At 41.3% G+C, this 25,497-nt stretch overlaps 3 protein-coding genes across 4 annotated transcripts in view; 1 reads left to right on the top strand and 2 right to left on the bottom strand.

Moving 5' to 3' along the window:
• Positions 1–5,129, bottom strand: part of CHLSN (cholesin) — a 69,297-nt gene extending 64,168 nt beyond the window's left edge. The window contains exon 1 of the mRNA XM_076074231.1: positions 4,689–5,129. Coding sequence (XP_075930346.1) covers positions 4,689–4,832 — 144 coding nt within the window. The 5' untranslated portion in view covers positions 4,833–5,129. The remainder of the gene's footprint in view (positions 1–4,688) is intronic.
• Positions 5,130–8,227: 3,098 nt separating this feature from the next.
• LOC116954029 (actin-related protein 2/3 complex subunit 1A-like) lies at positions 8,228–24,880 on the top strand. The gene is made up of 10 exons (XM_032974424.2): positions 8,228–8,472; positions 11,180–11,284; positions 11,952–12,056; positions 13,110–13,332; positions 14,612–14,719; positions 16,289–16,495; positions 18,780–18,855; positions 19,301–19,494; positions 23,917–24,007; positions 24,448–24,880. Exons 2-10 carry the CDS (start codon positions 11,221–11,223, stop codon positions 24,484–24,486), a joined length of 1,107 nt encoding a protein of 368 aa, XP_032830315.1. The 5' UTR covers positions 8,228–8,472; positions 11,180–11,220; the 3' UTR covers positions 24,487–24,880.
• The window catches only part of LOC116954040 (transmembrane protein 235-like), a 58,670-nt gene continuing 47,604 nt past the window's right edge, over positions 14,432–25,497 (bottom strand). For both annotated transcript variants that reach the window (XM_032974434.2, XM_032974444.2), the window contains exon 6: positions 14,432–16,425. The gene's annotated coding sequence lies outside the window, so the exon portion shown is untranslated. The remainder of the gene's footprint in view (positions 16,426–25,497) is intronic.

Raw genomic sequence — 25,497 nt, 5'->3', positions numbered from 1 at the left:
GTCGACATGGAATAAAATTACGTAATTTTAATAGCTTCAATAGCTATTTTGGTATAATTTATTCACTGTACCTCTACTCACTTTAACGTGTTTATGTATTTAATAATTTCCCCACTTTTACTCCAATTGTGCTGGAGGCATTATACCATTAAACCTCTTGCACGACACGAACTGCGTGTGCTGGAGAGAGGACAGTGGAAGAAGATGACAATGTAAAACTGCCTCCAAAATTTAAACAGGCGACCTCTGTTATGTACACCGTCGGGAACGCACTATTCTACAAGTTCTGCAACAGAGAAATGCCTGTTGCAAGGCAGTAAATGTGATGTTTTTCCATCTCAGAGCTGGAATTTTACCAAATTTTATATAAAAAAGACAATTGATCTCAATATTGTTTTAATGTGTTGCAGTTGTTGTGAACAGGCTGAAAACATCAACTCGCTACACTTGAGAACCTGATTTAATAATCACAAGTGGCTGCCTGGATTCAAATCCAGAATCTCAGTAGTACCAACTCAATGCTCAAACCCTTGCAACACTGCTTGTTTTTTTATGCTAGAGTCGGGCTGAAATCTGGAAATAATCACCAAAGTGTGTTGCCTTTTCAAGACTCCAGGGCATCACTGGATAACCAGTGTATAAGGTTTAAGATGCACTTTCCTGTAAATATTAGTCATGAAATGTACAATGTGTTTGCCGGTTAAATAAAAATACATGTATTGTATGTACGCATGAGTCACTATACACCAAATGTAAATTGTATTCTGACACCTAAACAGCAAATTAGATGTTTATTTAGCTAAAACAATCCACCCACTAACATGCGACTTCCAATTGCAGCTAACATCAACAAAATTCTGCAAAGTAGCTTATTTCTTAGCATGATAGATTTCCAGTGCGATTTCTGTGTATGTTTATTTAATAAAATACTATACTGTATGTGTACAATATTTTCTTACTACAATACACGTGCAATGACAGGGTGACACCTGCCGGACTGTAGGGGTAATTGCGGTTACGGCTGCATCACATAATGCCTTATTATAAGGGGGGGCCGTATCTGGGGTAAAGGTGAAGGGCGGAGTCAGTTGAGAAGCTCCGGGAACCAGCCCTAAAGGTTCTGGAAAGGGGGACCGAACCAGAGGTTCGGGGCTGTTCTGCGGGTCCTAGCTGCGTCGCTGCTCGTCGTCATCTCTTTGTCTTCGACCGCGTGGCTGTTCTTCTGCAAGACCATCACCATCTCCGTTGCCGCTAGTCGAACAGCTCGCGTAGTGCATGGCGGAGATGGGCTGCTTGTTAGGATCGCCTATGTGTAGCTGCGTTACGAAGTGTATCGCCTCGTGTGCTCTTAATAAATAAGAAGCCTTCTCCTCGACGTGTCTCGGAAGTCGCTCACTACACATGTATAGGTGTACAGTGAAACCTTGGATTGCGAGTAACTTGGTCTGCGAGTGTTTTGCAAGACGAGCAAAAAAATAATATTAATTTGATAAACGAGCGATGTCTTGCAATACGAGCAGTACGTACAGGATACGCTTTGTCTGCCGAGCGTCACGTGACCACAACTGAGCCAATGGTTCTTCTCTCTCTCTCTCGCTGCGGGATTGCGGGTAATCATCTCCCATGCTCGGTCTCAGTCGGCGTGCCTCACTCGTATAGTCAACATCCGTGCGAGCGTATACTGTTTACTATAGTACTATAGTGTTGTGACCACGTGCATACTGTTTACTACAGTACTATAGTGTTGTGACCATGTGTATACTGTTTACTACAGTACTATAGTGTTGTGACCACGTGTATACTGTTTACTACAGTATAATGTTGTGACCACGTGTATACTGTTTACTACAGTATAATGTTGTGACCACGTGTGTGTGCGTAAAGCATTTTTTTTAATTTTGCGTCCAAGTGTAGTGACTGTTGTTTAGTAACTGTACTGCAAGTGAAAGTCGTCCTACACAATAACCCTCCTCCCTTCTCCTCTCTCTCACACCAGCCACGATAAAAATGTAATTAATAAATTTGATTACTTAATATTAAATTTAAATAATAAAAATATAAAAAGGTATTTTGTATTAATAATTTTTATATGAATACAGTATTTTGGGTTGTGGAACGAATCATCTGAGTTTTCATTATTTTTTATGGGGAAATTCGCTTTGATATACGAGTGCTTTGGATGACGAGCACGTTTCCGGAACGAATTATGCTCGCAATCCAAGGTTTCACCGTACACTTAAAAAAATTCCAGCTCGGTATTATGTACTGGACAGCATTAAACACACGTTAAATAGCGCAGTTCAGTAGCGCCATGAGGATAAAAATGTGCATTTATAAGGTGCTTAAAATGCTACGATATTTAAAATTTTCATATTTAAAACCAAACCATGAAAAAATTAAACATCGGGATAAAAAGGGGGAAACCTATTTAAGCAATATCCAAGAATTTTCATTGATATTAAAATTCTCCAGTACTTCATTTTGTTTTTTTCGCTATAAGTACAAAATAATAACTAAATGGAAATCTCTCATTAATGTCCGTCAAATATAGAATTACATTATTATAAGTGATTGGGTATTCCTTAAATGGATCATGATGATTGTTTTCATCCGAGTTTGATTCCCCACTTGATGTACAATTAATTTTAGCGATAAAAACAAAAATGTGGGCGTGACAATAATCTTTTAACACGAGAGACTTAACGTGATCTTTCTTTGTCGAGGTGGGTGGTGGTGGATTAAGTCGAACACACGGACTCACAATCAGCTACATGGTCTCGTCTGGTCACGTTCAATAAGGTTTGAGTTGGCTGTCATTTCCAAGTGGAAGCCAAAATGATCTCTTTACGGAGTGTCCAGGCAGTGCAAATGCAAAGGGGGTCCATGGGTTTGCGGGACCCAGGTGCCTGACTACAAAGGGGACATTGAACAAGGCCCCCATTTCATTCGTTGCATAATGACCCTTTTAAAATAACGGTAGAGCAGTGGTTTCACAGGCTGGCTGAATTCCCAACATCAGAATTTTGGCCAAGTGGAACTAGATCATTAAATACGTGAATATAAAAGGTTGTAGATGGCTGGGAACATGCGATTACACTAATTATCAATAACAATATTTATGTCGTGAACCTTTAACTCGTAAATTTGTCTGGAAAAGACTTGCCCAACTCACGTCATAAATTGAGTAACTCAGAAAATTATAGAAACTCGACTGGAGTTATCCATGTACTCGAGTTCTGGGAGAAAAAAGGTCAACTAGAGTCATCTGAAGTTGAATGTTCCCCAATAACTTGATATTAGCGGAGCAAGTGCAGCAAGTTAACTCAATAGGATGAAATCGAACGCTTCAGATAGGGCACTGACTTTTGGAAGCAGGATCCATAAGCAAGTGATTCATTTAAACAGATATAGCTATAACTTTATTTTTCCCAGATGAGACCCCAATGAGAATAAAGATCAGATCACTAATTTATTACCATCAATAACATGTTGAAACCAAAAATTTACTCTATGGTACCGTACTTTCCCACAATTAATTAAAGTTTTATTTTTTTCGTTGTATATATCCCAAACAGCATCCACCTGCGTCATGACGTGATATTCACTATCCGTCGGTGCAGGAAAATTAATAAGGATATGTCATAATAGGGTTTGATAATATATGCATTGTCCTTGAAACTGATTGGTCCACACCAAGGGACGGCTTTCTTTTTGAGCCTCGACCCAATTGGTGCTCGACCAGATGACGCCAAAAAGGGGAAAAACCCTATTATTATATTTTGGTACTGGCAAAGGAGGTCTAATGAAGGATATGTCAGTGTCACTAACCTCCAAAACATTTTAATGTTCAATGTACAAAAATAATTACACTATTGAACTGAGCAAATAATATGGGACAATGAGAGTAAGGAGAGCGAGGGGCTGGATGGATGAGAGATTAATATGGGGGGGGTGTAAGGACGTGCGCTGTGTGGTAAGGTAAAGCAAGCAACGCGTGGGGTGCGGGAAGGGAAGACTGGGGGAGAGGATGCGACTCTATCCAGTCAAATCAGGATACTGCCTACACCAAGAAGAAATAATAAGGGCCATTGGCCGAAACGTCCACAATGAGGATTTACTCTTTTGGGCAGTGCTACTGATGAATGTCATTATGGGTGTTTGCGCACCACGATTGACGAAACCGGTCGAAGCGTACGTCTTGTTTTATCTCTGCATCACTGCTGCCTTTCAGTCCGGTCACATTTCCTCATAAGTGTTTTGATGGAGATTTTTGACAAGAGGGGCAACAATGCACTGCGCCTCAGGAACTGCTGAAGGGGTTTTGCATAACATGTACACGCAAAGTCCGAGTGCTTTTTTGCACGCTTTGTGCGTTGTTGGAAGCCATTGCCAACGCTGCATCACGAATAGTTGCATAAAGGATCCGATTTGATGGTGGAACGGAGGAATAAACGTGGCATAAAAAAACACACACAATGGCGCGTATAATGAAGTACGTACACCACAAACACGTGCATTAAAAAAAACACACAGACAACGCTGCAATATTGATGCACAATCGCTTACAGGAGCAGCGACATTCCTGTACAGTAACTGCAGTTTAATTTGCCAAGCGCACGTCTGTACGCGTCACTGCCACCTCCACGTGCAACGCAGGCGAGTCTGGCGGAGGGACGTGTCCACGGTACCTCGGCGGGGAGCGCCTTCCCCCTCGTCTTCCTCCTCGCTCGCTTCTCGTCGGCTTTCCGTTCGGCGTCGGGGTTAAGAGTCCTCTTCTTCTTCCTCGTCACCTCGCCGACGTCCGTCGCTTTCGCGCGCTTCCCCTTGGCCATGGTGGCCGCGCGGCTCGAGCGATGCGGGAGGAGGAGGAGGGGGGGGGCGTAGTTTTTTAGGTTTGCGAGTCTTTACGCGGCGCCTGTTGCTGTTGGTTGCACAGCGCGAGACGACGGCGAGAGGCGGTTAGGCGAAGACGCTCGCTTTGCGGCTCGCTTGCGGCTCGCTCTTGCAATGGAAAAGCAGCGGCGGCGGCGGCAACAACAAAAAAACAGCAGCCACGTGCGGGCAACCCACGTGTGGCGCGCGACCCGGAAGTAGCGAGCCGGGTGTCCCCGCGCATGCGCACTGTGGACTGTGTGGGGCCGCGCGACGTCACGGGGTTTGCGTGCCACTGGAGGGCGAAATCCGAGGAGCGGCGAAGCTCTTCGTCGCGGACGTTCCCCGGCATGCCGGGGGGCGCGCTCCCAGGACGTCGCAACGACAAACAAGCAATGGCAAAAGAAGGAGAAAGCACGCACGCACGATAGGAGTGCAGAGCGTAGGAAAGGTTAAGAAATCACTTACATATAAAACGATCATATTTGTTTTTAATCCTACCAAGTAACTCCCGGCACAGCTAGCTTAAACTAAAACAAAAAATATCGATTTTATTTTTTTAAATCATTTTAAACTAAACTGTAAAAAAAGTTTTTATTTTACCAGCTCAGGCCGACTGAGCTATATAGCTCTATTCGGAAGCGACCTGGCCACAAATAACAGCTCAACAAAGTGGCTTATCACGTGGAGATTTATAGCAGCAAAATAATCCGAATAATATTTAACACCGGACGAGGAAAACGGAGAAGCTATAAAGCTCTTCGTTGCAGTCGGGACACGTCAGAACGTTACAACAACGAACAATACAAAAAACAGGATATGACTGAAAAGTTTAGGAAAGGTTAACAAATCATGAGAATAGGTTTTTCCCCTTTTTTCTGGCAACAAAACAGGTGTTGAGATGTTAAAACACCAAACTGAAACCTTTTACAAGGAATCATGTTTGCTTTAACCACAATACTTGTGGTCAGAATGCAAACAAAAACATACTTTGATAATATGATGCATTGTCTTTGAAACTGATTGGTCCACACCAGAGACAGCTTTCTTTTGACCCTATTCTCATGCGGTGTTAGCCCAGATGACGCTAAAAGGTGAAATTGCAGTTAGAGTTCAGTTAAGCCTGGAGAACACAGGGAGCGGCTGGTTTGTGAGAGCTCTACATAAAGTTATAGAATATTAGAAAGTATGAGCGTGAAAGTCAACACGTTACCGATTGTTCCAATTGGGAGCAGTATATTCTATTAAATTGTGTTACCCATTTCGTTTAAAACATACACGATCGTCAGTCTTCTCTTGCCGTTTATATAGTAAAATTTAGGAGCATCCAAGGAACAGCACCAAAGCCTGGCGCCAAAGCTCAATGAGCTGAGGCTATGTGGGCTCAGCTCATTCCACTTGCACACTCGATGTCTCCATCCTTTGCAGCCAGAGAGTGGCGTTCAGGAAACAACTACTACTGTACAGTATATTAACATACACAAAAATTCACGTACCATCACTGAGGATTATGTTTAACAGGCCTGACCGCCAAGCCTCAGAAAATTAAAACCAGTTTAGTTCGGCTGCTTAAATCAGTCTAACTGCTTGGATTGAAATTTGCATGCTTAAATCATAGTCTGTCTGCTGAAATCAAAGTTTGCCCGGTTGTCACAATTAGCTTGCTTAAATCAAAGTCTGGCTGATTAAATTGAATTTACCTACAGAAATCAAAGTTTACCTCCTATAGTCAAAGTTTTGCATGATGAAATCAAATCTGAATGTTTGAACTGGAGTTTTGCTGCTTACATACATTTTATTGGAATACATTGGTACAGAAGACCCATTGATGAACTAAAATGTTGCAATTTTATACGTATAGCATACTTACGTTTATTATTCTCTTGCAGTTTTAAAATTTAGCATGCATACTAGTTAGCATTATATTTTATGTTAAAATCAATATTTCTAATTTCCTGCCTTATATTTTGTACACAAGATGTCTGGGAAATTAACCTACGCAAGTTACGTTATGGTGCAGGCATTGCATTTCACATTTATTCTGTGACATCACAGCCGATTCCACATACAACCCGGCTTTAAGCGTGGGTCAGTTTGAGAAGGGAGTCCAAATGCCCAATTATGCAACTCCATGGCATCGATTTGACAAGGCTGGACTTTCATGGGAACATATTGTTGGGCCTGGCACATAGTCACATGGATTCCACTGGCCATGGAAATACATGTTAAACATAGAAATAAGGTTTTTTTTTCGAACGTAGATCAATATCATGCAAAAACTAATGTTTTTAAGCCAACTCAACTTCAAAATTAAATTGTAAAAACAGATCACTTCGTAAAGTATCATTCATCTCACAACAGTGTGTAACCGTGAGAACCCGGTCTAATCTAAATATAGGACCAGTCAGATTAAAAAGACATCTGGCCATATGAGTTCTCATGCATTGGAATGTTGTATAGCTTTCCAGAGGCCCTCAACACCCCCTTAAGGGTTCTGTAAACAAATAATTCAATTTTGCAACGAAAAATTCGAGCATGTAAGTCCAACATCATGCAAAACATTTTTTTACAATTTGGGTTTGCAGATAATTTAGATTTATATTTCTCTTCAATCAGAATGGAGTACGTTCATTCCCAGTTGGTGAGCGAAGCAGGCCATCATTATTTTTGTTGTTGATACTGAGTGGCATTTTGTGGAACATTTTATGGAGACTAGCCACTGTCATATATAGGTGGAATTTCCATCTATGGCCTAGGATCACCAATAGACGTTGACCACAAAAAGCTCATTAGAGTATGGAGAAAATTTGACAAAAAATGCTTTACTGCAGTGAATCCGATGTTACAATTTTAATAACAATAGCTGACCGACCACAACATTACACAGTTTATTTAACTTGACTGAATTTCAATGCAAAGTGTTTCAAATCAAATTATTGGTAGTATTCATTTACCCCTCATTCTAAGTCTGAATCCTATGCTAGTCAGAATTATCTCAAGCATTTGAATACATCTTAACACATCTTAACACATTTTATTGTCAGATGGCGTAAATCCTATCCTTATGTTTCATACTTTGAAACTGACAAAAAAAGGTCCCCAATTATCATCAACGCCCGAGATTTTTCACTTCGCCCTCGACCCCGCCCACCCATGGTCGGCCCCCGCCCACCCATGGTCGGCCCCCGCCCACCCATGGTCGGCCCCCGCCCACCCATGGTCGGCCCCGCCCACACATGGTCGGCCCCCGCCCATCCACGATCATCTCCGCTCCCTCTCACCATCAGCCCCGCCCCCCCCCCCGATATTTAGCTCCGCCCCTCCCCACAACGTCGCCTCAACGTCACGTGGTGCCTCCACGACGACGCGCGATTGGCCGCACTCCGTACCCCACGTGGTGGTGGTTGTTGCGGCGGCGGCGGCAATGGCAGTGGTGGCAGTAGTGGCGGCGCATGCGAGGTGCGAAATGTAAACACGGCGCCTTGGCGGACAAAAGACAGCAGCAGCGGTGGTTGGTGGCCTCGGTGAAGACGACGACTGCGGCGGACAGGCGGCTGCGGAAACAGCGAACGCGGCAGAATCTCGGCGACGTCCCCCGCGGTAAGCGAACCGCGCCGTCGCCGCGGATTTGGCTGTATTACGTGAGGTGGGGGGTGGGAGGTTGCGTGAGGGGAGGTTATGATGAGGGGTTGTTATGGGGGGGGGGGTCGTGAGGGGAGGTTATGATGAGGGGGGCGGTTGAGAGGAGGTGGTCGTGAGGCGCGGGGGGGGGGGTCGTGAGGTTATGATGAGGTGTGGGGGGCCGCGAGGGCCTAGGGCGTCCAGGCCTCGCGGTGACGTCATCGTCGCGAGGCGATTCCCCGGGCGGGCGGTTCGGGGTCTCCCGTGGAGAGTGTCCCGCGAGAGGTCGCGCTGTGTATATAAATACACACACACGCACACGCGGTTGTTTATATCGCATAGAGGCACAACAAACGCGTGATTAAACCCAACATTAACGCAACACGTAAGAGTGGTCTGAGCAAAAAAAATGCCACGATTTATCGAAAGAATTGATCCCCGTGTTGATGCGCTCGACTTGTAGATTCTAACCACGAGCGAGACTTCGCTTTTTTTATATACAGTACGGTGTATGGGCAGGGGTGGGGGAGAGGCCAAACATCCAGCGACTTAACCAGGCAGGCGGGTCGCCCACGTACGTAGAATGTACGTGAGCGATAAGGTTTATGTCTAGACATGCGGAACCGGGGCGTTGGTGTCGATACCTGTGCCGACACGGTCGAGACGCGGAGCTCGGCGTTACACAAGTTTGAGGTCTACATTGATTATTTCCTTTTTTTAAAGTCTCTGATGGTGGCGAGACGTGCGTTATACAATACTGTATTTCATAGGTTGGGAACCATTCACCATTCCAAGAGTTGATATTCACTGTTCAGTGTAAGTTATATTTTAAAAATATATATTCTTCATTATGTTTTGCGGTATTATTTTTGCCCAGCCGGGTGTGTGTCTCAACGAACCTTGCCTTTAGCGTAGAACATATTTGCCTTTAGCGTAGAACATATTTAATCGACGAATCGTGTCGCGCCCAACGGATTAGCCCGAACTTCGCCGCAGCTCTTTTACTTAAGTCACCCACAGTGCTCACGGTAGGCACCGCTGTGTGGTGGATTCTTCTCCACGCAAACCAACGTGGGTGAACGACGGAAGGCATCGGACTCGTGATCGCGAGTCGTGAATCCAGCCAAGAGTTGCGTGGATGGGGAGTGGGGCGCTGAGTCGTCACATTCTCCCGCATCGCTGTTAATTGCACCGAAGGGGCCCTTGAAGGTGTGGCGACCCCGGCCCGTGGACGTTGGCCCCGGCTTGGGCTGTGAAGAGGCAGTGGGGGGGAGGAGGAACACCGGGGCCTGAACGACCGAATACCCCGTGGGACGGGTGGCAGCGACACAGGCCGCGTGTATTCGAAAGTGCACTATTACGTGCAGTGCGAGGCGGAGTGAAGAGATAGCAGATGCAGTAATTAAATGGTGAGCAGAGAGAGAGGGTGGGTTGAGGTGTGAAGGCGGGAGTGAGAGCAGTTGTGGAGGTGGAGAGGTAGGAAGCGGAGTGAAATGGTGTTGCAGCGACGAAATATAAGGTGGATATTAATTTAACATAATAGGTTTTTCCCCTTTTAACAAAACAGGTGTTAGATTGTTAAAACACCAAACTCAAATCTTTTACAAGGAATCATGTCTGCATTAACCACAATGCTTGTGGTCAGAATGCAAACAAAAAACATACTCTGATAGTATACGCAATGTCCTTGAAACTGGTCCACACCAGAGACAGCTTTCTTTTGAGCCTCGTCTCAAACGGTGTTATTAATTTAATAGCTCACGTAAGTTGAAAATCCAGCTTATGGCTTCAGAGACATTGAATACCACGTGCCCCTTGGAGAAGGCTCGCAGTAGACACGAGGTCACGATGTGTTTCACTTTTGCCCAACATTTACCATTTTGGACGATTCGCTTATTTTACACGCGTGGAAAAGGTGTTTGCACCTGCCGTGGCTATGTTCGGATATAGTTGTGTTCGGACAAAGCTACGTTCGGATAAGTTTGCTGATTGCTCTCAAGATGTGGAGTTAGGAAAGTGGCAATGAGGAGGGGAGGATAGAAGACATGATGATTGAATGTAGAGAACCAGGGCAATTAAAATAGAGAGAACCGGGGGAAAGATGAGTTGTGTGTGGGAGTGAGGAGAGAGGCAGTGACGAGACGAGTTTGAGGAGAAATGATAAGAGTGGGAAAAGGGTGTTGAGAAGAGAGGGCATTAAAAGTAATGACAGGGGGATTGAATAACGAGAATAAATATATTAACGTTGTGTGGGAGCGATGAGTGAGGGCAGAGTGAATAAGTATAACAGTTACAGTCATGTGTGTGAATGCGATGTTGGAGACAGTGGGAGTCGCTTGAGATCTATGAGGAGAGTGAGTGTTGAGGGGAATAAGTAAAGGGGGTAAGGGGAGGATAAATGAGGAGAGGGTAGGAGAGGAGGAATGAGGGCTGTGTGTGTTCTGCCACCATGAATGCTTTTCCGCAGCCGTGGCAACTCTACACGCGGCACACCCGCCCAAAAAGACGTGTTTGAGCAAAACACCCACCCAGGTGCCGGTTGTAACTTAATGCCTGCCGGTTGTGTACACTATGTGCTTGTCTAACTAACTATTCAAAAGTTTTATGTTGACTTTGCTTACATTGTGATGCGACTTAAGTGTTTAACAATTTCCTTGTTGGTGCTCTGTGTTTTTTTTTTTTGCAGTAAGCCACCTCACCGAGTGACCATTTAAAAAGCAAATAAAAATGTCACTGTACAACTTTCTTCTGGAGCCCATAACTTGTCACGCGTGGAACAGCGACCGCACACGTAAGCACAAGCTTAAGATTCTGGCCTCAAATTCACTTGGGAGAGTTAGCAACTTTTGCATTCCGAAAGTTCTCATCACTTGTAAGCTAAGTAGAAGGCTGCCCGAGGTCAACACCGAGTAACTATTGTGTTGTTTTTTTACTTCAGGATTTATGTTGAAGGTCATGCAAAGGAAAACAAACTATCCTGATGCCAAATACTATACATAGTCTCTGGCGTCGTGACATTTGCATCCAGCTCGGCACGGGAATGACAACTATTTTCTTTCATGCTTAGCGGTGAATGTGACATTGAGGAAGCACATGTCTGCTATGCCGTAAACCCACCAAAGTGTTTTTTTTACTTTTGTATAATGCTGTCAAGTGGGTCTATACGAATAATTATTCTACATTATATTTAATCTAAAAGTTACAACGTTTGATTACTTACATTTATAATCAAAATCAAACCGTTTTTTTTTTAATATAGCTTTAATATAAATCCTTTATCTGACAATTACTCACTTTGAGATTTAAACTCTCCACTTAATTGATTGCTTAAAATAATTAGAAAAGCACATACATTGCTATTCATATGATGACAGTGTGCCTTAATTGTATTGCAATGATTATCTTAAATGTCAAGTGTTTTGAAGATAATAATACCAATTCTGTGATTTACCCTGTAGAGATCGCCATCAGCCCAAATAATCACGAGGTTCACATTTATCAGAGGAATGGGAGCCAGTGGAGTAAAGTGCATGAATTGAAGGAGCATAATGGTCACATCACTGGTAAGTATTACTTGACCTGTCAGCCTTACATTTTTCTCTTCCTGCCCCTTGTATCTTGTAATATGCTGCACTTTCTGTGTCCTTGTGAACCAAACCACCTCTACTTCAAGGTGTTGTCCAGATACTTTGTCGTCTCGCTTTCTCGATCTCTTGCCCTAGATCTCACTAGTGATGCACAGCATTTTCCGAAAGATGTTGCCTTATCGCTAACTTCTATAAGATCAATACTCTACATTGCTCTTTGTAATAATTAATTTGTCAATCTTTCAACCGGGCTTCTTTTGACCATTCTTAGTTGACCCACATCTCCTGTTCGATTCCTACACCAATTAGGTTTCACAGCGCACAGTTTTTCAACAGTAACCTTTTAAAATTCTGTCCTAATTTGGTTGAGTGTAAAGATACGATGAATGGAGATTTACTTGTATTGTGGTTCATAATTAGTTTAATACATTTCATTTAAATAAGGAGCCTTCAGAGGATGCCTACAATATATAGTTTTCTCTTCCGCTTATTATATTTAAACTATGTAGTTGAAACTTTGTGCTGTGAATATATGCTGCAATATTAATTTTCAATGAAAGAACTAAACAAAATGTACTTTGACTATGTTAAAAGTGAGTCAGACATGTAAGTTAAGTTATTTGCATACTTAGTCATCAAAATGATTCATTCAAACGTGATTAATTCAAACAAATTCCAAAACATGTATTGTCTTGTCCCAATGTTGTGCGTATGTGTGCTAGTATGCATGTACTATTCTGTGGTGGGAAAGTACATTTTCAGTACCCCTGGCTGTTCTTAACTCCATAGCAGTCCAAGTAAAACACATTTATATTTGGAGTTGCATGGCATCTTAGCATGTCTGGGGAGACCATAAGCAGTAATTTGTTTAATCTCAGAAAATAAAAAAACCTTGGTTTAGAAAATTGTCATGTTTTAACAATAATAATTCACATCTGTCAATCCACTGCTGGATCAAGGCCTTGCCACACCATGTCAGTCATGGGGGTCATTCTGTTGTAAAATGTTGTTTAATTTATCGTTTAAAAGGCATCGACTGGGCATCACGGAGCAATCGCATTGTAACTTGTGGTTCCGACCGCAATGCGTACGTGTGGACGCTCAAAGAGGGCGTTTGGAAACCAACACTGGTCATCCTCCGTATTAACCGAGCCGCCACTTGCGTGAAGTGGTCACCGCGGGAAAACAAATTTGCTGTTGGCAGTGGCGCGAGACTCATCTCTGTGTGTTACTTCGAGCAGGAGAATGACTGGTGAGGAATTGGTGCATCTTCAGTTGCATTTGCCTCAGGTTTTTTCATAAGGCAAAGTGTTGTACTTTTAGGAACACTTATCACACACTAGTGTCCAGGTCTTCAGGTTGTTTTTTTGTGTAGTTTATGACATTAATGGTACCTTTGTTTACAGCCCATTGTCAATCCACTGATGGGTGAAGGTCTCTCTATACCGTGTCAGTCAGGTGGTTGTTTGACCATACTTCACTAAACTTGACAGTGCTGGATGGTAAAGTGGGAGGGAGAGGGCCCAGGACTGCTTCAACGATCACGATCGTTTGATGTTAGCCATGGCCAGATATTGAACTTCTGTTTCATTTGTTTATCGCACAGTGGACTAACCATTGGTCGAACAAGTTTGAATTCCAGCAATGGCTAACATCAGTGGCAAGTCATGTGTGAACCGGGTTTTTCTTGTTCCGTTAAAACGGTAATAACCATTGCGGTGTAATATGGTCAAACAAACCCTGTATAGATACAGTTATGAGGAAGCTTTCATACAGCAGGTGGTTTGGCAAATTGCAGAACATTTACTATAATAATTTATGATATATGGAATGTTTTGGCTATAGAAAACATGTAAATCAGGACCTTAATCATTGCGATTTCACTTTTAAATACAACGATTATATTAAATGACATAAATACTGTAATATCAGTGTTCTTTACATCCAGACAGTATCTACTGAGTGGCCCAAACGTTGACAAAAGATTATATAAATTTTAATAAATCACGGTTATTTCATTTATTTTAACAAATGTTTAAACTTATTGCGTGCATGAATTCTCTTTTAAAATAAATTTAGGACTTAATTATTTACAGCTGCCCTAATACACCAATACTCATTCATCTTCAGCACTCGTTCATTTTCAGTTAATGTTCTTTATATATTTTAATATCGGAAAAAGTAGAAGATAAATACATATTTATGATAATAGACGACATTAACTCCAAGAATGAGCAATAAAATGCTTTAATGCTAGTGTTAAAATGAATGAAATAACCTTGTGTCCTGACTTTTGGGCCACCCTGTATATCCAAATTACACATCGAATGTAAAATGTACAAACATTACTATTTCTGCTTTTCAGTTAGTATTTATTTAGAAGTTTTTAGTTGCCATGTCTTGCACACAGTAGTCAACAACATACAGAAATAGAGCACAAAATCCCTATTACTTTATGATGCTACATTGTCTTCTCCCCAGGAGACATCAGCACATGCTACATGCCTAATTCAATGTTGTATATTTTTAAGGTGGGTGAGCAAACACATAAAGAAGCCGATTCGATCGACAGTGCTGAGCCTTGACTGGCATCCCAATAATGTTTTGCTAGTGGCAGGCTCTTGTGACTTCAAATGCCGGTGAGTACTGAGTGACATTTTCAGAAAGTGATAATTGTAATGTGATCCTGTCCTCAGTTGCTCATTAATCCCTTTCATGTTGATAGTGCTAATGTAATTTTAAAAAGGTGTTTCTGCTTTTTGAAGCCTGGATATCGCTTCAATTGCGACGACATGCTCAAACATTTTGTCAAAAGAATATGGTGCTACGTATTGGGCAGTAGAGGGCAGTGCAGCAAGAGCCATTTTATTGTCTGCTTCCATGTCTATGATCCTCTACTTCACAAACCGTTACTGACCAGCATGGGGAAGTATGGTAAAATAACCCTTATGGCATGCATGGCATAGGGAGACCATCATCCATCAGTGCACTGACAAAAGGGCTGTACATGTTAAAGGTGGAACTAAACGCATTTAATTTTGGCTACACAAACAGCTGGAAATGTATTTTCATCGTGAATTCTGATATAGTTAAATGTTAAATGGGTTTATTCCCCTGACTGAAATAGGTTTATTTCATTTTGCAGCAAAATAAATGTGTGTACCTACTAAAATTAAATATAGATGTTTAGAAATATTATTACAGAACCATCTTGTTATTAGTTTGTCAAAAAAACTAAAAAATGTTTATTTTGTGTCAACAAAGCTACATTTCTCCGATATCGTGTTTTATCATTCATCACCAATAGCTTTGCTGTATAATGCCCTGTAGACTGGCCGTTGCCACTCAATATAATTATGCTGGAGTAAACCGCTTACTGCACACAATTATTTCAAGTTACTTATAGCCTGGCCCTTTTAAATTGAAGCATGCAACCCCCAGTGCATATATATTGGGAAAAGTTATAACAGTGAAAAGTATGGCCTTTCAGACCACAGAGTTATTGATCTCAGATTGCAGCTATCGCTTTACAGTGCATATATCACGACTTCTGCTACATAATTTAACCCTTGCAGCAATTGTGTTGCCTATAAAAGAGCAAAATTTATCCAGTGTCATATTCTCAATGGAGGGAGCACTTGAGCAATGGATTGCACCCTGCATGACAAACCTGATTACCCCAGTTAAATTCTTGGCCAAGGCTAACACAAATGATATAGAATGAACCAGTCTTGCCCACCAGTCTTCACAGTCACACTGACCAACCTAGTAAAATATAGTGAAACAACCCCATAGTGGATTGACAAAGGGCTGCAAATTATTATATATTAATGGTTTTTTTCAGGAGCTTCACATCAACACTTTAAAGTTTAGATTTAAAACAAAGCTCGTCTTAGAGATACATTTTAGGCATTGGCATACCAGAATCAGATGTAATGCCATTCCGATTAAATATGTATATAACTCCATTGTTTGCCCATGCTACACTATACATTAAAACAGAATTACTGTAACAACTACAAACGAATACAAGACAATTTTAGTGGTACATGCAATGCATTAACAAAGATAATGTTATAGCTGCTATAAATGTGTCCTTAATGTCCATAATTGTTATCATTTTCTGATAAGGATCTATACATAACCTTTTGTCATAAACTCTTAAAGCAGCATAATTAAATAAATGCAGTGTGCATTGCTGTGTGCAGAGTCTACTCTTCATACATCAAGGAGGTTGAGGAGAAGCCTTCGCCTACACCTTGGGGGATCAAGATGCCTTTTGGTTCCATGATGGCGGAGTTTGGGGGAGGTGGAGGCTGGGTTCATGGCGTGTGCTTCTCAGGCTCTGGAAACAAAGTGGCCTGGGTTAGCCATGACAGCACCATCTCAATAGCCGACGCCACACGAAACATGGAGTAAGCGTGTACACCCTTCTTCCTGCTCAGCAGCTGGACTTCAAGTCCTTATGAAATGTGCCAAGGGTTTAACGTAGCCTAATCTTTGCCAAATGGTACACGAGATAATATTTTGCCACTTGCAGAACAAATGTTCTTGGTAATCTTTCCCCCCAAGAAAGTGAATAACAATATCCTTCATCCAGAAAAGCTTCACTGAATCTGAAGATGATCTTTCAGGAGGGTTTTCCATTGAGATGCTTGGTCAATTCAGTTTGAGTTATTGCCATCTGAGAGGAAACTAAAGTACCCAGAGAAAACCCAAGCATATGAGGGGGTTTTACACTCAAGGCTGCACACAGTCAGTCAATCCATTGCTGTACTGCGATCTCCCGTCTCCTTCACAATCCAAACCTACAAAACTTGTCATTCCCAACCAATGAATCAAACCGTACCAACGAAGCACAATCCTGTTTTAACTTCAGAGATTCCAACACACTGTGCATTGTGAAGTCCTGAACTTTAAGAAATTCTCGAATTCATATCTGTGAGGTGTTTTAAAACAATGTTTCTAGATGTGGCAGTGGTGGCTGTATTAACAGTCCACTTTTTTAGAGTATGCAGCTTGTCAGGTTCACTGTTGTAAGTGAAAAATCACTGAAATGTGGTAAAAATAATTTTTCACAAATGTAAAAATCCCCTTCTGTATACATACATTAATTAGTTCCTTTTAATGTATAGAAGCTTAGTGGCAACAAATATAAGTGGCAAATTTTCTTGTTATTAAACACTTATTTAATTGTTCATCAAAGTACTGCCATTATTGCTGATCGGATTGGCACATCGCTCAAAGTTGCCATGTGGATTCTTGCCATGTAGACCTCGTGTTCTTGATATACAGCAGCGGGGCTGTTCACTTCAGTGGCCATAGTTGGAATGACAATTTTTATTAGAGCTATAACTTATTTTGCTGACGCTTTATCAGCATGTACAGCCAAGGCATGTGGACATTTTAAAATAATGTTTTGAAGCAAATTCTGCATGTAGATTTATAGTTAATGGGTCGGTGTTCTATGAAATAAATTACATATACATGTATAAATTAAATGCACACCTGTCTTTTGCCAGCTTATTTATACGTTCTAAAATATACCGCATTACAGGGCTATTAAAAAAGACCCATTGGCGTGCGGAAATTTTTACACCTTCATAATTTCAACTGTACGCATTCTGCTTTTCAACAAAGATGGTTTGCCGGTATTCATTTTCAAACCACCACAACCGCTTTGTACTTGTTCAGACTGTCAAATGTGCTGTGGATGAGGGTCTTCCCCACACTGGGGTGGTATGACCATACATGATGATGCTCGTCAGTGCAGTTTGAAGTAGGGGTTACAAGGATTTGTTCAGAATTCACTTGCCTCTTATGTTAGCCAGAAAATAAACTTACTTAGCCTGACTTGGATTATTGTATGATTGAATTCTTAATACAGTAGTACTTGTGCAAAATATATTCAATGACACATTTCTTGCGAAGGATTCACCAAAGTGGACACTGGATTTCTGTATAGGCATTGTAGACATCCAGTGCCATAACTGTTCCCAATATAAGCAGTCACACTTCCACAAACTCAAAGCTATATTTAGTTGTTTCTCCCTTGTCAATAAACATCCTAACATTTTTAAATGTATGTTTTTGCAATGATGTATTATTTCATAACATGTTATAACCATTTGTTTCTCATGTAATCATGAATACTGTCAATGCATAGATGCCCATTGACCTAATATAAAAGTAATTAATATATGCTGCAGTCTTGTTGCCTTGTTTATTATTTGAACATTGTTATAAACAGTCATGATGGCATTCATGGAAATTTATTATCAGAAGAAACAAACTATAAATGCACATGCCATGTGAGACAAGTAGCTGCACGAGTGAATGGATTATATACTTTGAGTGTTTAAACTGATACTTAATTTGGTTTGAACTGGTTATTAGAATAACCTCGAGAGGTAAAACTGACACTAAAAGCCACGTTATTTCTTTAGGTGGTATTCGATTGGACGATGGGTACAAATTTGGGGATTTGGAATACTTTTCTAATATCAGATTTATTCTATTTGCCAATTTCTAATAGCAAGTGTAGCAATGACAGCCATTTGTTGTGTTTATCTTTATATACAATATGAATTTCAATTCAAGTTATTTAGCTCAGAATATGCCTGTGCTTGTTTCCACATGTATACAGAGTGTGTGGTTTAAATGTGTAATGTTTTTGTTAAAATCTTCCTAAACCTGCAGGTCTTCCCATCTGAAAACAGAATTTCTTCCACTGTTGAGCATCATTTTTGTCACAGAAAACAGCATTGTATCTGCGGTAGGTTTTTAAAATCCTTTACACCTTTGAATTTACCATAGGATTTATAATATATTTTTCTATGTAGCTTTGGACTTATCATTACTGTATGCATACGTCTCTGATTACTGATTTGTTCGTCTGTATTAAATTTGCTTTACTTGAACAATTTCTAGGATTGTTCTGAAAAATTATGCACTTTCGATCCCATAATGCAATATTACGGTTTATAACATCTCTGCTATGTGTGGAATCCCCTTCCACGGTCAACTTGGCTTAAAAAGATTGAAATTGAATGGTTCATTAAAATTGCCCATTTGTACCTATTACCAAAAATACTAGCATACGCTTTAAACTATTCAGCTGGTTAGTAGTAAGCACCGGTACTAAAGCTCACTAGGTAAAGTATGTGACATGGGCAGTAATTTTTGATATTGGGAAACAACGGGCATCTGTCCCATTGCAGGGTCACGACTGCTGCCCTCTGCTGTTTGTGCATGACGACCGGGGAGTGCTGTCCTTCTCAAGCAAGCTGGACATCCCCAAGCAGAGTCTGCAACGCAACCTCTCAGCCATGGAGCGCTTCCGCAACATGGACAAGAGGGCGTCGGCGGAGCATCAGGACACCACGCTCCACACGCTACACCAAAACAGCATCACGTGAGGCTCCGCCCCTCCCTTGCCACACCATTGCGGGAACGTACATATGCCGAGATGCCCACCCTAAGGCATGCAGAGTTGGTGCCTCCTGGGGGGCAGTATATCAAATAGGTTGCTGGCCTACTTGTGTGGAGTTTTGAGTGTCATACCCTCGTGTTTTGGTTTTCTCCAGTCTTGCTCATTATGACATGTGTAGTAGTCACTTCAGAGACACTAATAGTAGGAGGCACACATGTTTATTCTACACTTCCACAGTAGAGGGGATAACTACACACTGGTCAGGGGGGCTGGCACACTGCCTGACCCACAACGCCGAGGAGGTGAAGACGGGAACGAAGACTTGCGTAGACGACGGGTTCCATTCCAAACGACAGCCCCGACCCAGCGTCGGGACCTCCCTTTTATCCTCCCCAGCGTGGCCTGGCTCCGCCCTTGGCCACGCTTCTTTCTGGAACCTACCAGAAGGTTCTGGGCTTCTCCCCACGTGTCCCTTCTGTCACCTTTACCCTACATCCCTTACCCCGGCCCATCACGTGCCCTGCTGGCAGGACCGGCTGCTGTGTCCTCAAATCCCCCCTCTCTGCCAGCAACCGGCGCAATGCGCTCCAGTGGCACATTTCGCCTGCCCTGCTGGTAGACCGGGCTACTACACCCACAATCCCGCTCTCTACCAGTAACCAGCGCTACGCGCCCTTGTGACCTATTCTATGTCACCACACATGTAAAAAAATACGCTAAGGTCTCGACATTCGCGAGGGTGAGGTTTTTTAAAATCTGTGCGAAAGTTCAATTCGCGAATTTGTGTATTATGTTTATCTTTTATAAAAGCCTGGTGTTCCGTTTGTCCATCAACTAAATTATGAAAGCCTTTCAGAAGGCCTGAATCAAAAAGTTATAGGAAGTGGACCCCCCCACCAGATGTGCGTGTAAAATGTTGACCCAACAGGTTTCCAAAAATTGTCAGCCCCCACATAACATTTCACCACAGGAGCTAGAATAAGGTGGCCACAGGCCCGCTGGAAAAAAGGGAATTAGGTTCCTGTGTTCGTCTGAACACATGGGATAAAAATTATGTTTCACAGCATTCATCCTGCAGTGCACGCATAATGACATCCATGGCCTTAGTTAAATTGTACAATATTACAAATTGATAAATAATACAAAACACATCAATATTATCGTATGCATTTGGAAGGTTTATTTACCTTCGATGGGAGTGTGATGCTGATACTACTGTACTTTGGTAGTTATAAATGCACTTGGCACCACATTTTCCTTAATTGCCTTCTCATGTTTCTTTATATATTTGTCTGTTAACTCGTTTAGCATGTTATGGCAGCCAACAGCAGACGCATGATCACCACAAGCAAGTTGTTTGCCCAACATAACATTTACCACACGTGCAGACGAATGATCAGCACGAGACTAAAATAATATCAGAGAAATATTAAATTCTCCAAAATACAACTGTCAGCAGTAGCAGAACGCGCGTGCCAACAAGGACACTCGATTGATTTTAATAATGTTGAAGTTCTGTGCAAAACTAGCTATTACTGGCCAAGACTAATTAGAGAATCTATCGAAATTGAAATAAATAAAAATAACTTTAACCGTTCGGATAGCTACCGCCTTAGTGCTGCGTGGGAGCGAATCATCAAATAATACATTATTTAAATGCACTGCTCACAAAGGGCAGCATACTTCAATCGGGATTACCGTTGATACGGCTATTTTAATACACACAATAGACAGGAAGGAGAAGGTCAAAGGGCTCGCATAATGTACGTTGCCTCTGTAATCCCCCCCCCCCCCAAGTGGCGCAGAAGCGTAGTCACCACATCTACGCCTCTATATAAGGAGCGAAACAGTAAGACTTCGCTACAAATCTGGCTGTCGCCTGATGAAGCTAGTTGTAATTACTGGCAAAACGTCGTACTCGGATTGTAAATGTTGTGGCTTTGCTCTCCAACACACCGGTGTGCTTACGAGTGACGAATTGGCATGTTCTGTTTTCGTGACAACCCTTACTAGTTGGCTGTGTCGGGTGGTGGCGGGTTTTAACGACACATTTATATATTTATGCGATCTAACCCAAAAAAACCTCTCCAATTTAATCCCATCATTTTTATTTTATGTTTAGTGCTCTTTATCCTTCCCTCCATTGGTCTACATTCCATTGTTAATTTTCCGATATATCGTCTTATGTTATAGCGAGATTTCCTGCCCAACTAAATGTCATTTTCTTGGTTCTTTCGGTAAAGTCACGTAGAAGGGAAATAATAAAATGATCAAAATATAGCACTTAAATTCTCACAGCAAGAACATTTTCTTGCTGTGGTTTTACACCTGATGATGATTGCTTGTGTTGCAATCGAAACGTCGTGATAATTTTATTGTTTTATTTTTATTATTTTATTATTTCCCTTCTACGTGACTTTACCGAAAGAACCAAAGAAGATGAATCCTTGCAGTCACGAAAGCTTTAAATCGAAGCTTTAAGTTATGTTAGAAATGTTGCAAATAAATGGTTGCAAGGCAATAATAGGCACACAATGAATGGCTGAATTTAACCACATTGCATCATGACTTACAAACTTATTGCGGTGTCAAATATTTGTATTTCATTGACTCCAGTAAACTGTGGTGGATGCAGTGCAACTTTCAAAGCAGAACATTAGGTGAATTTTCAAGGTATTTATTTTAATTTTGGTATGGGGAACAAATTGCATAGTTTAACCCTGAGGCTTTAAATTAATTATCACGATATGAAACGAGCTAAATACCGTTCCATCTCACATGCAAACCTGTATTGTTCACACCAAGGGACAATTGTATGCCTCAATTAGCCATCACAATTACCTTTAAATGAAAGCTAATATGCACATTGACACAGCACACAACGGCTTACTCTGGGCAAATTATGCAATTACGTCTTTTACTCTTTTATTAGTAATACTATTGCTCAGGCTGGGGCCAAATTTAACATAGTCGCATTTATACGGTCTCTATTGAGATAGAATTTTAAAAAGGTTTTAATTTGGATTGTTCGTAAGCTAACAGCTACAACACTCAGAATAAAACGTTTATGGAAAAGACAGGGTTGCATTCCTGGGTCTGAAATGATCACCCCCTCTTTGTTAAACTAATTCTACATGATTCCCACCCTTGTTATTTTACTAAAAGATGCTGAGTCGCTCTCAATGTCTTGTGTGTGTGCACTCTTTGTTTTACAATACCACCTCAACACAAAACCCCCATCTCCATTACTCTTCCCTCACCGTGGCACTCACACCCAACGCTCACCCCGACACTAAATTCCCAGACCGACACTCGTCCCTAACACTGTCAATTGAACATTAGTGATTCGCCATCTAGGCATCCAATGATTGGATGGCTAGATTCATGCGGCAATGTGTGAACATTTGCGTTGTGCGTGTTGAGTGTTACATTATCACACAAAAAACCATACGTGGTAAATAAATAAATCATCCAACGGATGCAGCACTCTCACGACACTACTTTTCGACACGGAGATGAGACTCTTAGTGTCAACCCACGTGTAGCCAAAACATCGCCCCCGTGTTCCGGAAAACAAACCTCATTACGTAAACCGTGAATATCCGAAACACGCGTTTGATAAAGCCACATTGGGCAAGGTTTTCCTGTACATTTGTGTTTTAAACAATTCTGACGGGAGTCATTGCATCATAAATGTATATCAACACTACGATAATCGAGGCATTTGGTATACCTGTCAGATTTTAGTTTTACTCATGCCAGATTCATCAGTGATTTATCAGTTGTCATGTATGCTTGCATCACACCTTAAAAACTATTTGCATTTGAATTCCTTATATATCACATTGATAGTACTTAATAGTGCATGTTGGAATCGTCTGTTATATGCCAATGCTGTTGTGTAGAGGATTTATAAGAGTCGTATCATACAGAGACCCTTTATCAATGGACATTTTACCATGACCGTCAAGCCTGGAAAAGGATCCCATCCTAGTTATTTTAAGGATAACGCATTTTCGTCTGTTCAGATTTCAAAGCAAAAAATCCTGGAAAAACATCTGCAAGCACTGCACTTTAATATATTATCTTTACGTGCTAGAATTCAGCATTTGTTTTCACAAATCAATGCTGGTGTGCAGTTTGCATTCAGCAGCTACTTGTGCTGGCGCGTTGCCTATTTCAAATGTGTTGTAGCTATTCACGTTGCTCTTACTTAGTAAGCCAATTAGTTTACAAATAGTCATCCTCCCCAAAATAATTGTGCCTCACTTTTGATATCTTTTTTGGCATTCCAGTCTATTATAACATTCGTTGGCATACAAAGTGATAACATACAAAACACATTATTTTCAATGTATATGGAAGTTGCTCGTGTGTACAATTGTCAATGTTTCTGTTTTGCAGACAGCTGTCTTTATACGAGGGAGACAAAAGTAGCTGTACAAAGTTCTGCACCACTGGCATGGATGGAGCCTTAGCAATATGGGATTTAAAGGTACATTATTAATCTCGTGGTACTCGAGTATTTCGTAAAACTAGTTAACCTGCTGCAAGATGACTGTCGTGAACAACACTCCAGAACTTTAAAAGACTATAGTGCAAGCAGGAGTTGTGGTGAACATGCAGGGGTGGGCTGGAAGGCGTTTTTATTATTCTATAAATTTTCCTGTTCCAGCGCAAGTAATTTAACTTAAGGTTTTTTTCTCGTATGTATCATCATGCGCAGCTCAGTTTGTTATACCGTAGAATAAAATAAGATTGCATGCACTCCGCTCATTATGCATATTTTTGTTGCATTATTCATTAGGTTGTAAATGGTACATGCTGCTCACACGGTTACTTAAGGTGAAGGAAAAATACATATAGGTGTCATTTGGCAAATGTAATCAGTTTGAAATTATGTTTTCTTAATTGCATTTTTATCTTTTTTTTTAGTCACTGGAAGCAAGTGTTCAAGGCCTCCGCATCTACTGATTTCTCCTACTGTTTTGGGGTTTTATTTTTGAACCATCTTTGCAACAAGTTCCAATATATTGCTTGTGTATTTACTTCAGCACAGAAAAACTGAAGATGGACACTAAATAAAAAGTAATAAATACATAATTCGCAAAACTAAAGAAGCTACGTGAACATTAAGGATTCTGCATACTTAATGGACTGGGACTCACTGTGCTGCGACTAGCTGAAACACTAGACCTAAAGAACGGACATCACGCCATTTTTGCCTTGCATCCTCTCCAGCCATGGCGCATGAAGCAAGCACTTGTGTCCACCCTGTCCTTTGACCCTTCACCGCCCTATATTGAGGTGTATAACTGCAATTGGAATACCCATGTATGTATTACAAAACAATAAAATATGAAACTCAGTACCTGTTTATATATTTTTTCAACATTTCAACCCCACTGTTCCTTGGTAAAAGTGCAAGGTGGTATTTAATTTTATTACCTGGTTTATTAACTTGCCTAGTCTAGTGTTCTAAAGGTGTGCAGTACCCCTTTAATTGTTGCCAGTGAAAATCTGCGTAAATAGAACACAATTAAATGCTAATCGTCATCCTAGCGTGTTGTGATAGGTCGAGTGCATACGTCTCTAATGGCGACAAGATTAGCAAAACAGTAATTTTCTGTCAATGACAGCAGGCGTTTCCAAGAAGTGGGTTGTTTGTACCTTCGGGGATAACAAAATCGAAAACTATTTGCATACATTGGAAATCAGCTTTTTGGAAAACATGCCACATTTGAGCTTATTTGTTGAAATATACATTTTAATAAAATACACATTTAAAAATGCTTTGATAGAGTATTAGCCATATCAAAAAAATGCATGTAACATGACACAAAACTGCAGTTTAACCTGCGAAAAAACATGGCTTAATGTTTCAATCGAAGCAGATTTAACTTGATATGAATGAACAATCTCCAAGTACACATCTGATGAGAATAGTTTTGGCCAAAAAAGGATGCATGTCAGTACTGGAACTTG

The sequence above is a fragment of the Petromyzon marinus genome, chromosome 3 (genome assembly GCF_048934315.1).
Source record: "Petromyzon marinus isolate PM22_M1 ecotype Great Lakes invasive population chromosome 3, UKy_Petmar_22M1.pri1.0, whole genome shotgun sequence".
NCBI classification, from domain to species: Eukaryota; Metazoa; Chordata; class Hyperoartia; order Petromyzontiformes; family Petromyzontidae; genus Petromyzon; species Petromyzon marinus.
Note: the sequence above shows the minus strand (reverse complement) of the source record. Positions and strands in the feature narration are given on the sequence as shown.